At 43.4% G+C, this 13,969-nt stretch overlaps 1 protein-coding gene across 2 annotated transcripts in view; it reads left to right on the top strand.

Moving 5' to 3' along the window:
* Positions 1-13,969, top strand: part of LOC119656233 (protein amalgam-like) — a 111,181-nt gene that overhangs the window by 89,504 nt on the left and 7,708 nt on the right. For both annotated transcript variants that reach the window (XM_038062649.1, XM_038062650.1), the window contains exons 2-3: positions 6,602-6,850; positions 13,576-13,907. In XM_038062649.1, coding sequence (XP_037918577.1) covers positions 6,602-6,850; positions 13,576-13,907 — 581 coding nt within the window. The remainder of the gene's footprint in view (positions 1-6,601; positions 6,851-13,575; positions 13,908-13,969) is intronic.

Raw genomic sequence — 13,969 nt, 5'->3', positions numbered from 1 at the left:
TCGCCGGCGCAACTTGCTTCTACCTTATGTTGAGGAGGCGTCACTTGCGTCTCCTGCGTGACGTTGTCATATGCCACCTAGGCGTTTTTCTCCTCCACCGCCCTAATATAGGATAACTTAATGTCACGTATCAGGGCCCTGATATTTTGGTCGATATTCCGCCTCTCCTCCTGCAGAATGCATTCTCCTAGTGAAGCAAACGCTGTTGTAGTTTGCTGCCTTCCACGCTCGTCTTTTACAGCATCGCTAATTATGTCAATCCGGGGGCTATCAAAGTTTTCATTCCCGCGACGAATCTCGACTACCTAAGGGTAATCTTATCGCCAGTGGTGACTTCCCAAGGTTTGAGCTTTTCGAAAAGGATCCGATGTTGCTCTCATTTCCACTCCACTAAGATCTCTTGTAGCATTAGATGCCAAACTAGTCAAGTTTCCCCCTACTGAGGTATTGCAGTCGCTGGATATCGAGGGCCCGGAGCCCACTTGCTCACTCCCAAAAACCACCGGTATTTCGTTTCGAATGCCCTGCACCGTAAAAAAAATACCTTTCTAATCCTTGATATTTGGTTTGATTTCAGGGTGTCCTTTCATTTTGCATTTGAATAATATATTGTTATGCATCACTGGAGGCTTCTGGCGAACAGGACGAGGAGGAGGAGTAACTGAATGATTTCAAGGAGAGACTTCCTAAAAGTAACTTTGCGATCGTAGTAGATGAACTGAATACCAAGTTGAGCTCTGATAAATACTTTACCTGAATAAACATAATCCTGGGGATTCTAATGACAATGGTTAGGGATTCGTATTTGGATTGTTGCTTCAAATCGAAGTGAAATATTTTAGCCATCAATATACTAAAACTGGGTAAAACCGGTTTTCCCGTAGAACTGATGCTTGCAGTCTCTACATTTCTTTCAAATTTACTGCTTCCTTTAATCCGTAGATCCTGTAAACTCGACATCTTTTCAAAGAAGTGGAAGAAGGTTCTAAAAAAGTAACCTGTCTTCGGTGTCATAACTGAATCCGCACTTGCATCTTCTCCATAGTCGCAAAGATAATAGCGAAAATTCTCCTGGTCGACAAGGATCAATTTCCGTTCTGGATCCTGCCGCGCTGGAGTATGAAAGGGTTTGACGATTCCGAATGGGATTGCCTCGAAGTTGTGAGTAGAAGCCGCTTTGAAAGTCTGACGTTTCCACGTAATGATAACTAGTCCAAGAAAAGGGATTTCGGTATCCACATCGTAAAACATAAGATAATGAACTAGAGAGTAAATAATCAACTCACTCAGTAAGTAATCAACCCACTAAGAAAGAATGACAAGTGACGAATTATGCATACCAAAGGGTTGTATCCTTATACGAAGGAACCGGAATACAACACCCAGATCAAAATTGGAAAGCTCCAGTGGCAATAGGAGCAAAACGTTACTCAGCTTCACGAATCGTAGGACCAAGAAGAATCAGTTTGAAGTCTTCTGGAGGCAAAGAACCAATTTCCAACTATACCATAGATCCCTAACGAAAGAAGTAATAAAAAACACGATAATATTATGCAATCGCCATGGGTTTCCTTGCTTCCTAAGTGAAGAGTAGCTTTTGGCAGCACCATGTTTTTTGACTTGATTGTAATGACTTATTGGTTGGGAGTTGGTCTAAAGCCATCAGAGTTGGCCGGAGTAGACCAACCTAAACAACCAACAATGAGCTAAAACTGGAAAAATAGAAAAATGTACCAGTTCGACTGTGCGCATGAATCCATAAAATTGTTGATCCGCCAGTTCGAAGGAAGAGGCATCCTCCATTTTTATGGCCTGAGGATGTTAGGACAAGGTGGGAACCATAAAGGTCGCGCATCATGAATATTTGGGGTATGATCCGTCGTGGATCTTCCTTGTATCGTTTTATTATCATTATACTTCATGTTATCTAAATGATAAGCCTACGGCAGCGGAACAGCGCAAATACCAACAGAAACATCCATGACCACCTAGATTTTAAAGCATGCAATGAGAGCGAGAGGCTCACGCTCAACCATCTCACCCATCGCATCGCATTGTTAAATGGTTGCCTTCGCTTAAACTATGAATCGATCATGTTTTGTAGTTTCTTAGTAAATTGGGAAAACTTTTGAAACTCGATTACATGTAAAACTATCTTTCAAGATATTGTGATCCGCCCACTTGGGATACTTCCTTATTTTTGCCAGTTGTGTTGTTGCATGGGATATTTGAAGCTTTGCCCCAAACTTGAATAGTTCAAAGGTGGTAATTGTAGAATGTTTCATTGAAACTACGAAAGGCACTAAATGTTTGTTAGCTTAATATATCTATTTATTCAATTTCTAATGAAAACAAGTAATCAAACTTGGAGGCCTTTTTTGTGAAAACACTTTCCATCAGCGGATCTTTAAGAAAACATTGCTATCAATACTTTCCACACACTCGATTTAAAACAATTTTACTCCTCAAATGTCTTAAGAGTTCTTAATGTAACTTTTACTGAATACAATCTGAAATATGCGGGTTTCATACTATCAAAACCAAAATGCTGAAGATGTGATCACGTCTTTATCATCTCAATGACGACTTACGATCCATTAAAGAAGAAATTCGATTCCATGGATCTGATGTCTCTTCATTGCCAATAAGGCGCCGACATTCTCTATCTTCTTTCTATTATTGCCCTAAAGAAATTAAAGTTGAGAATTCTCGCCTAATGAAAATTAATTTTCTTTCGATGGCCGCCATTGGTCATGAGGTCATAGCTTTTAATTTGTTTACAAATATCTCACGCACACATTGTTCACAATTAATCTTTCAAGATTGCAACCTTGCCGTGAATTTTTATGAGAAAAAGATAGAAAGTAATTAAGGGATGATTGCAAAGTTATTACCGGAGGCATTTTGTGAATTGTATACCATATGAACATTACCCACCGATATGTACCTAAAATACGTATATGCGTTCAGCACCTAATCGGGTCGACTTATGGCGGTTTCAATGTGAATATCAAACCAATGGAATTCTATTCTAATACCCTTCCCAGCTTAGTAAATATTTTCCTATCTTGTCGACGAAATAATTGAATGTCTTTATGAGGTATGAGGGAGCGGTTCAATATGTTATCACCGAGACTTAATGAGATATTGATAATGCAAACTGTTCTGTCCGGTGTTAATTTGTTTATTTGACGCATCTCATCTGGTGAATTTGCAGGATTTCACCACAAAATATGGTAAAGCATTGCTCTTTCGTAAACAGCTTGACCTTGTCGTCAATATTGTGATTCATTTCCAAATTTGTCTTCTAAGTTTCTTCGGCATGTAAGCCACGAAGCCGATATAGTGGTTGGTACCATTATTGTTTTCTTTAGAGGCAAATGAGGTGACACAATCCCTTCTCGCTTTGTGACCCTAATATCACTATTGAGAAGCCTCTTTAGGAAGAATGTCAACCGGTCCGAGGAGATCCTCTTGGCTTCGCCATCGACGTCCAAACTTAACGAGTGCATCCTACGTTTGGGGATCTTATAGGGGCGCTCGTATGACGGTTGCAGCGACTTCCGGAGGGCATCAGTCCTCACCAGAATGTGGGTACAAACTTCGAGTCCCGTAGGGATGAGGCATGTGGGCCGCCGGCTGCGTGTGACGAAATGGTGGAGGTGGCTTTAGTCTCCGTCTTCACCGACGGCTGTATTGAGGCCAAGCAGAACGAAAGGCAAGAACTGTGACCAAGACGGCTCATCGCGCGTCATAATGGCTGCCTTCAGCATCCGATGCCAACGTTCTAGCATCCCATTGGACCGCGGATGGTATGCAGCTGTCCGCTGACCTTTGAATCCTAAGAACTTTTCGAGCTCCAAGAAAAGAGTAGATTCAAATTGTATTCCCTAGCCTGTAATGATAACGGCGGGAACACCAAAGCGCGGAATCCACTCTTGACAGAGGACCTGACTGTGCTGTTATGTCCTTCAGAGTTATTGCCTCAGGCCACCGCGTAAACCGATCACTGATCGTGAGGCAATTCTTGTAGTCGTGCGAATTTCGAAGAGGGCCTATAATGTCGAGGTGTATAGTGTGGGAGGGCCTTGTCGATCTAGAGAATACACCCACTTCTTTCCTAGCAAGTCTAATGATTGTATACTTTTGACACATGCACTCTCTGGCCCAAGAACAAACTAACCAATTCATTGTCCGAATGTCTGCGTGTGCAAGATCCTGCACCTTGCGAAACACTTTTTTACGAAGAGCGGCAAAATATATAGTCCCTTTTCAGAGATCTGGCAATAAACATAAGAACGTGCACCCAAGATAGTTGCCAATCTTGAACTTGTATATGTAGTCCGATTGCATGCTCTGAAGAATTGCGTCATCCTTTTTTGGCCACAGCGATTGCCGAAAATCGGGTGCGACTGGGATGCTGATCTCGGAGATTAGCCTGCTTTCAAGGGAATATCAGAAGTACTTAATACTTAGATACACTGCTAATATCATAGGTGCTATAATTCCGTTGAGCGGGATTCAACTGTTTTGAAAAGAAACCAAATGGTTGCCAGCTTTGATTCACCCTTTGGTAAAGAGCGCGCTTACTGCGGTGTCTGAAGCATCGAGGGAGGCTAGGGGTGCATCTTGTTGAAGCAGTGCCAACAGAGTAATGTATACCAGTTGTTCCTTGCTGGTATCAAACACTTCGACGGTTTCTGGACACCAAACAACCCTTCGCGAATCTTTGGACCAGAAAGGAAGGCGTTAAGTAATGCCTGATGATGAGCGGCTTTGGGCAGGAAACAACGATAGAAACTTAGCATGCCCAAAAATCTTCTAAGGTCTTTAATCATCTTTGGCAGCGAAAAGTTCACGATCGCTTTCACCTTCTCTGGGTTGAGTTGAATACCATCAGGGGTGATGGAAAGGTCTAGAAATTTCCCCTACTGCTGGAGAAATTTACATTTGTCAAAGTTGAGAATTAGGTAATTTTCAAGGAGGGGTTGAAAAATGCACTCCAGATGGGTCAAATGCTCGGACTCGGTGGAAAATGCGACAAGAAGGTCATCCAAGTAGACGAAACAGAAGTGAAAGTTTTGTAGTACAGACTGGAGGAATCTCTGTAAGGTTAGCACCGCGTTTGTGGCCAAAAGTCATCTGTGTGAACTCGAAGAGTCCAAAAGTTGTGCAAATTATTGTCTTTGGAATATCTTCGGGAGTTACAGGGATTTGATGGTATGCCTTAGCCAGATTCAAAGTCGAGAAAACACGATAGTTTGCAAAATAATGAACAAAGTCTTGGATGAGTGGATTGGGGTATCGGTTAGAAATTGTCTGAGCATTTAGACGGCAATAATGACCACAGGAATTGGGCATGGCTGATGATGACCAACTGCTGCTGGAAACCCCGCTTAACTACCTATTCAAACTTTTTTCGCGCAACAGTGAGTTTCTGGGGTGATAGAGAACGCACCTTTACGACGATTGGGAAACCAATAGTATTGATGTGGTGTTAGACATAATTCTTATCTGGCTGAGAGAGACTATATTCGGTAGTAATGTATGCAACGTCCTCAAAAATTGTAGAAATAGTGCTGTTGTTAGAGCAGGTTGAAATTTTCTCTGACGACCGAAGAGAGGTTGTGAGGTCTATCAGGGACTCATGCCGCATATCTACCAGCAACCTATAGTGACACAGGAAATCTACGCCTGATGTCAGCCAAAATGAAGCGCCACGAAAAGGTCCTACGCAAGCCTAGACTCACGTCTACTTGCCTGTAGCTGTAAGCTGCAACGAGCATTGACTTTTCTGATAATTTTAGCTGCTGGGGAAATAGTTTGTTGGGTTTAGAGACGGGCAGGACCGAGACTTTCGTGCCCCCTGTTTACTAGCTAATTACACCTACTAAGGGGGTCGTACATTCCAGAGCGACGTATTGTTGCACTTCAGGTAGACGTCGCAGTGTCCCGCAGCGAACTCAGTTTTTTTGAAGTCACGATAAAAATGCATGGGATGGTACGTTTCGTGGCTTAATCCACATCTACCCGAATGCGCATTTTTCGAGCTGCCGTTGAACGAGTTCGAAATCGCTCTCTCGAACGCAAAGCACTCACCGCCGCCGTCAATGTGGCCACATTGGTCGTAAGCGCGGTCAATTACCTCCGCACTTCTCTCATGACGACGGACTCGCGAAATACCTTCGCGGTTGCGGCCAAGAGGACCGCCTTCGGCACAAGCTAGGATGGCCTGAGTGCCCTCCGGGAGTCGTTCAAGCCATAAGGACTTTATAAGCTCCGTGCCGACCTTGTCCCCGCCCAGCTGTTTTATTTCCTGAAGCAAAACTCTGATTAGCAAAACTCTGTAAACACTGCAATCAGGAAGGCGATGAATTCTATTTTAGGGTATTTTAGGGTGTTATTCCCAGCAAGACCCGAGTGCTACGTTTTCTGTCAATCTCCAAACATAGTCTAGCTTAGCACACTAGGATGACAAATATTTGTTCACATTACTGCCTCGGTTAGAGCCAGAAAATTTAGTGCATATTTTTGGATTTATTTAATTGTTCCTCTGAAAATAAATTCGTCTCATAAAAATTTGCTTTCTTTTTATTTTCAGCAAAAATTCGACCAACACAAGCAACCGCGGACGCAGATGACTATGATCCTTATGATGATGGCGAATACCCTAGCGATGACGATTATCTATATGGCGACGACGATGATCCCGTATTGACTGATGACAAACCAACCGCCTTATCGGATTTTGCAGACTTGCTACCACCATACTTTGATGTCTCCCCCATGCAGAAAACGGTAGTCGTAGGGGAAACTGTCACACTACCATGCAATGCAAAGAATTTGAAAGGTAAGGAGTTCTGAACTCTTCCGCTAATATTTTGAATTTTTCTCGATATAGCACATAACATTTTGCTATTAGCCATTAGTTTCCCCGGAATGCCCCCTGCGTAGAGATCACCAGTTACACTTCTTGTTCACGCTATCGAAAGCTTTCTCGAAATCGATAAAGAGCCGGTGAAGCAAAGATCGTAACTCCGCGCACTGTTCCAAAATGATCCGTAGGGGGTTGATGTGGTGAATGCAGGAAGTTTTGAAGCGGAAGTCCTGGCAGACGCCAGGGAATACGCAACACACCCCTCCAACTGTTATTTTCAAATTGGGTGTCCTTCTTTGGAATTTAGGGATATTTGGAGTCGACCTTTACCATCCTTCACAGCACCATCTAAAGATTTGCGACTAGATGTAAGTTCTCTCAAATCATTGCGTTCTATAGTATCTTCCGCGTCCGTGACCGGCGTGACATCAAGCTCCCGGGGGTTCAACGTGAGTACCTGCCATTTAGGCATAAACCCAAGGAAACCAGCGCGACATCAAAGTCCCTCTTGTCATGGCGTAGACTACGCTGAGCCTCTCGGAAATTTGCAGGTCATCAATAATGCAAGGAACTCTACTTAAGTAGATTTGTTGAAGGTCAAAAAACCTATTATACTATCTGCACTTAATCCGAAACCGAGCATAATCCTTACACCCGAAGATTATGTGTTCGTTAGTTTCTCTATCCATGCAAGTAGTACATTTGTTTGAAACTATGTTTCCAAATCCTTTGGGAAAACTTTGTTATATGTGTGATTTGTTTGAAGACCATTCAGCAATTTTTCTTCGGAAGCTGTAAGTGTACGCGTAGTCTCCGGTTAAATTATCGGTAAAGCAGCATGAATGTTAGAGAAAAATAGTCCTTTCACGCGTGATATCGCCAAAATATCATCCCTCCACTTCCTCTAGGGGGGCTCCTGAATTGCCTTCAGAACATCTACAGGAGAGGGTTTGACCAAAATTCTAGGCCTAGAGCCCAGAGCCTTACGGGCCTCTGCATGGGCGAGTTCATTTAATGGGTGCCCCATATGCCCCGGACATCATAGAACTTTTAAAGACTTAAAAGAAGCGAGAACATGTATTTTGCTCACTAAGTGATGCGATGGCGTAATTTTTTTGAGTAATTCACTAGTATAGAGAGAGTCTACAGTGATAGCAACCATCTCCTCACCCGTCCTGAAAGCAACCTTGATGGCCTGAAGCACGGCAAGAGGTTCAGCTGCCAAAACTGAATTGACATCCAAGGAAAAACGTGAGACTTGCGTCCCATCCGGACCAACTACCTCAAAGGCAGATCCCACGCCAGGATCAGAGCCCCCTTGATTTGAGGCCTTCCACTGCCATGCCACACGCAGCCATCACCTGGGCTCTGTCACTGGTGTCCTCCAAATCATACGACTGGATAACCTGAATCTTATTAAAAGATGCGGGAATAACATTAGAAATTACAGTGTCAAACAAGTTCCGGAACGACTTATAGACCGAGGAGAGACCACTTTCAGGATCCGGATTACGAACCACCAAATGATAGGTTTCGGGATTTCTTTCCCTTTATTTAAGAAATTTATTGGCTGCCAGGAGGGGCCTTCTGAAATGGAGGCCAAATCTCGTGTAATGGGGTAGTTCTGGTCAGTCCCAAGCATCTTCTAAGGATACAAGTAGATATTGAGTTGAGCTTGTTTTCAAAATATTTTGGCGGATTCATAGTGAATGTAGCGGCATATTCTATAATTGGCCTTACCACAGATCTATAGAGATTGAACCAGTTGAAAAATAATCAACCTACCTGCCTTTACGGTTTTAGAAAAATGGGGTTCAAATGGTCTCTGACCGAACCTAAAAGGTTATGGATTTGATATAGGCAATGGTAAGATATAAATTTTAATGATCAGGGGTGTTACTCTGCTTCTCTTGAAGGATATAGATTGGGATTTGATTACGTTGATTGGTAGGATCAATCTTCGGGATTCATCAACAAACGCTTTTACCTGCCTTTGCAAACATTCGGAAGTTGACAACCAATCGTCTCCAGTGAGGAAGAGTATAAATATCTATTTGAGGCGCTAGCTGCTTATCTGTACCTTTAACCTATTTAGATCAATCTTGAATTTAAAGAAACATTTAAGGGTAAGATCTGCCGCAGCAGATTTTTTAGTTGGCGGTGGTTTTCACATAAGACAACACTTATGCCTACAGACATAAAGGATCTAGTCGTTGTCAGGCGTTTCGTCTGTCCTATGTATATTTTATTACAGTCACTGCATGTTATTCAGTGAATCCCGTTTTTTTCCCCCGCTGCCAGAGGATCCTTGACGCTTCCCAGTAAGTTCCGCAAGGTGGACGATCGACTCGAACCGCAGCAGAAGGAGGTAACCACCAGACGAATAAGTATCCCATGTTCCTACCTATTTAACAACATCAGGAATTGGACAAAAAAGTACCAACTGGAAATCGTAGGTCGCTGGTCTTATGACTGATCTGTACCTAAAAAGTGTTGATTACATACTGGCGAGTGCTAGGCGAGGTCTCTCAATTCAATCTCACTATTGTGGGCGAACAAAGACGGAACCCTAGGAAAACGGATTGGACAAAATTCAATGAACTTCTTGGCAGTAAAGTATAGTTACCTAGGCGACTAAGGACTCTTTCGGCGCTGGAAGATGAATTGGAAACCCTGAACTGCACACTTTTAGAGTGCTATGAAGGGGCTTGTCCTATGTCCCGAGGCCAAAGCGGTAAAACGGTTCCTTGGTGGAACCGGGAATTGCAAAAACTCAGCAAATCAACCAGGCGACTTTTCAACCGTGCTTGCAAAAGTAATAAGAACGAAGACTGGTTACATTTCAGGAACTCACAGCGTGAATATAAGAGGTACTGGAACTGGAACACTGCGAAAGCGGTTGTTACCCATGAAAAGGTGAGAGCTGCCATAATGTCCTTTGAACATTTCAAAGCACTTGGCATGGATGATATCTATCCGGCAATGCTAAAGGAAGGAATGGAGCACTTAGAGCAACCTCTAAGAAATATTTTTCGAGGATGTCTTGCTCTGGACTACGTGCCTTCCTATTGGCAAAGGGTTAAGGTAACGCACTTAGGTCGCGCCCACTTAGCGAAAACCAACATGCTTACCAATACAAAGATAGAGGATGCAACTTTGAATGATGAGTACGCTGTGGGAGTGTTCGTGGACATTGAATGGGGGTTGGGGGACTGTGCGCCTTTTCAAAAACTTTGTGATGCCGCCAGAGAGCTTGGTGTTGATGATGCTTTAATTAAGTGCATCCATGCTATGCTAACGCAGAGATTGCTGTGCGCTTAGGTGGGTGTCAATCGCTATCTAACAACAGAAGCAATGAAAGACTGCCCTCAAGGATGTTTTCATCATCAGATTTTTGGTGCCGATGTTCTCCAGTTCCGACGGGTAGCATCATATCCTCCTCCTTTCCTCCTACGATTCTGTTACCATACGTGTCCTTCCGCCAAACGTATGTCCCTTTATCATATCGTGTGTATATTTTCCCTGCCTAAGCCCGCCTTCTCTGTACGAGGATTTCTTCGACAGATTATCAGAGGCCCTAACCGTTTTGTTTCCCTCACTTCCTTTCATCCTCTGTGGTGACTTTAATCTTCCTATGCTCTCCTGGCCCGTCACACCTGGCCTTCCCTCCCTCCCTAATAACTCGACCCATCCTTCCCTTCCTCTATCCACTTTCACAGGTGTACACCTGCGGGGCCCTCCAATTTAACCTTTCTAGAAACCAATTAGATCACACTCTTGACCTTGTCCTCTCTAACCTTCCTGTACGTTATCTTTCCCAATCCCTTCATGCTCCGTCTTACGTTGCCCCTGACGCCCATCATCCTGCTCTCGAGTTCGATGTTCAGATATCCCGACTCCACTCTCCTGTCGCTCGCAAGCCTAACAAGTTCAACTTGTTCTCTGAACTCAGCCCTGGCGTCAATCAACTGGGTCCCCATGCTCTCTCCATTTACATGTGATCAAGCACTCAATACTTTCTATACCATATTATCTGATCTTCTTCCTTGTTACTTTCCCTCCTCTCCTAAGTGCTTACGCTCTTACCCCGTCTGGTTCACCACTGAAATTCACAAAAAACTACGTCAAAAACAGACTGCGAGAAAGAAGTTCCTGTCTTCTAGAAACGTTGCTGACTTAGTTTTTTTCAAATCCCTTCGTTCCTCGGTCAAATCTTTAATACGTAAGTCCAGACATGAATATTTGTCCAGCGTGGAAAACTCACTAAAGCGCGGAAATCTGAAACCTTTCTGGTCCCACATTCGCAACTCCCGCTGCCCGGCCCAGTTATCCCCTCCGTCCATTAAATTCTCTGGCTTCTCTGCTAACTCCCCCCAACGATCTTGTGATTTACTCTGCCGCTACTTTTCGTCAGTCTATGTTCCTCCTCCTTCCTCCGAATCCCTCCCGATAGTAGATGTAGCCTGCCACGGATCGCCTACCATTCCCCTTCTTACTCCTATCCTTGTCGAATACCTCATTGGCGAACTTGATGCCAAGGTCGGACCTGGCTACGATGGTCTTCCAAACCTCTTTTTGATCAAAACTGGTAAGTCCATCTCCCTTCCCCTATCTCTTATTTTCAACAAAAGCCTTGAAGAGAATAATTTTCCCAGCTTGTGGAAAGAGGCTCTCATTATCCCCATTCACAAAAGTGGCGATCGTTCGCTTGCCGAGAATTACCGTCCCATTTCCCTCCTCTCCTCCTGTTCCAAAATCCTGGAAAGATATGTCAGCGACTGATTGACCGCCCACTTTGGCCAACACATAGTGAAAGAACAACACGGCTTCGTTAAACGTAGGTCCACTGCCTCCAACCTGCTTGACTTTACCAACTTTGTCGTCAAATATCTAAATTCACGGCAAGAAGTGCATACCATTTACACTGACTTCGCGAAAGCCTTCGACACTGTAAATCACAAGATACTTCTATCCAAACTCTCGTCCCTAAACGTTCCCATACCACTTGTTTTATGGTTTGCCTCTTACCTTTCCAACCGATCCTGCCGCGTCTCTTTTGACGGCTGTACTTCCCGCTCCTTCTCCCCCTCTTCTGGCGTCCCACAGGGGTTTATTCTGGGTCCTTTGCTATTTTTTATTAACGACCTTCCTCCCCTCCTTTTTTATTAACGACCTTCCTCCCCTCCTTACTTGTCCCTGTTTGCTCTATGCAGATGACCTTAAGCTGTTTTCCGCTATATCGTCGCCTATGGACTGTGTTTCCCTTCAGAATAACCTGGACACTCTGGTTCGTTGGTGCTCGACTAATGGTTTAGCGCTAAACGTCAGAAAGTGTCACTCTATGTGCTACTCCCTAAAATCCTCACCCGCTTCTTTCTCCTACTCGCTTAACGGACATTCCTTATCCTGCTTAAATTCCACTCAAGACCTCGGAGTCACTTTCGACAATAAGCTCCGCTTTGACACCCATTGCCTCGATGTCATCAATCGAGCAGTATAATTGTCAGGCTTTATTCTTCGCTCCTCCTCTGATTTTGACTCCATCCAACCCTCCTTAGCTCTCTTCAATTCCCTTGTGAGGAATACCCTCGAGTATTGCTCCGTGATCTGGTCACCCACTCGTAACTGTGATTGTCTTGCCCTTGAAAATGTACAACGTAAATTCACCCGTTCTCTCTTCTTTAAGAAAAGCTTCCCTCGTGTAGATTACCCCTCCCGCCTCCGCTTTCTAAACCTTCCCTTCCTACAACAGCGTAGATCCTATCTGGATCTATGCACATTCTTTAAACTTTCCTCGGGCCTGATGGACTGCTCCGCCGCTGACGAGATCACCTGCCGTCCTGCGTCTTATAACACACGTAACGCAGATATTTTCAACGTGCCTTTCGCGGAGCTCGAAGTCTATTTTCATTCCCCGATTCCCAGGCTTTGCCGAAATTATAATGCAAAACAGCTTTTTCCTTTTAACTTCCCTACTTTAAATAGTTTTAAACGTAGGATAAGTTTTTTGCTTTCTCCTTCTCCTGAGGACAATAATTAATTGGAATTCTTTCTGTTTGTTGTCAGTTAATTAAATAAATAAATAAATAAATAAATATCCACTAATGGAAATCCTGCGATACGTTAACGAATCCGGAATATTCCATTAGATGGGAGTGGCGAGTACGTTGGGCCAACACGGACAGAGTGCTCAGAAGCTGTAATTTCTCCCCCCCACACAGACACACAAACAGAGTTGCGCTGGAGGGCACTCTTTGGAATGGTGGCGCTGCAGCTGACCTGCGTAGAAATCCAAGTGGGACTGTGGTGATTATTAGATATTTTATTCATAATCGGATTCCACTGCCAACATTGACTAGCACAATGAGCAAGAACCGAGCCCAATTGTTTAGGCATAGGCGGTGGGTTGAACATATTTGAAATATGCAAAGATTTTCTCCTTCAATTGACAATTAAAATGAAACCATGTGACGGACGTAACTAAGAGTTTGACAGTTATCTGATGAAAAATGATCCTTACTAAAAATACACCCTTTCTGATGCTCTGATCGCCATCTATTGGATTTTCTAAGGACATATTCCTCGTGTATCGTCGAGTTCATGATTCTTGTTTGTTGTTAAAGACACTGTATTGTAACAATATTTTTTTAGCTCGCTTATTGCCAGTTGCCTAATTACAATAATTCATTTTGTTGCAGATAATAATATAATTATGTGGCAAAATCAAACTCAATCACTGACACAAGGTCGTATAGTTCTAACTCATCGGTCAAGGATATCTTTAGGGAAAAATTTTGAACTACAAATTTCCAAAGCTGACCAGTACGATTCCGGCCCATATTCTTGTGTTATTCTGCCCCAGGGATTAGAACTTGTCCATTATTTGCGTGTTGTGGAGGCAGATCTATACATTACATCTGGCGACAAAGACTTGACAAATGGAGATATTGTAGTAAAGGAAGGCGTGCAATTAGAGTTCCGCTGTTCTAAGCCAGGGGGTGATAATACGGAAATTAAGTGGTCGAGGAATGTGAGTACCAAAGTTTTCCGGAAGGATTGTTATGGTTGAAGAAAAATAATGGCATTTATTTT

This window comes from Hermetia illucens, chromosome 4 (assembly GCF_905115235.1).
Source record: "Hermetia illucens chromosome 4, iHerIll2.2.curated.20191125, whole genome shotgun sequence".
Lineage (NCBI taxonomy): Eukaryota > Metazoa > Arthropoda > Insecta > Diptera > Stratiomyidae > Hermetia > Hermetia illucens.
Note: the sequence above shows the minus strand (reverse complement) of the source record. Positions and strands in the feature narration are given on the sequence as shown.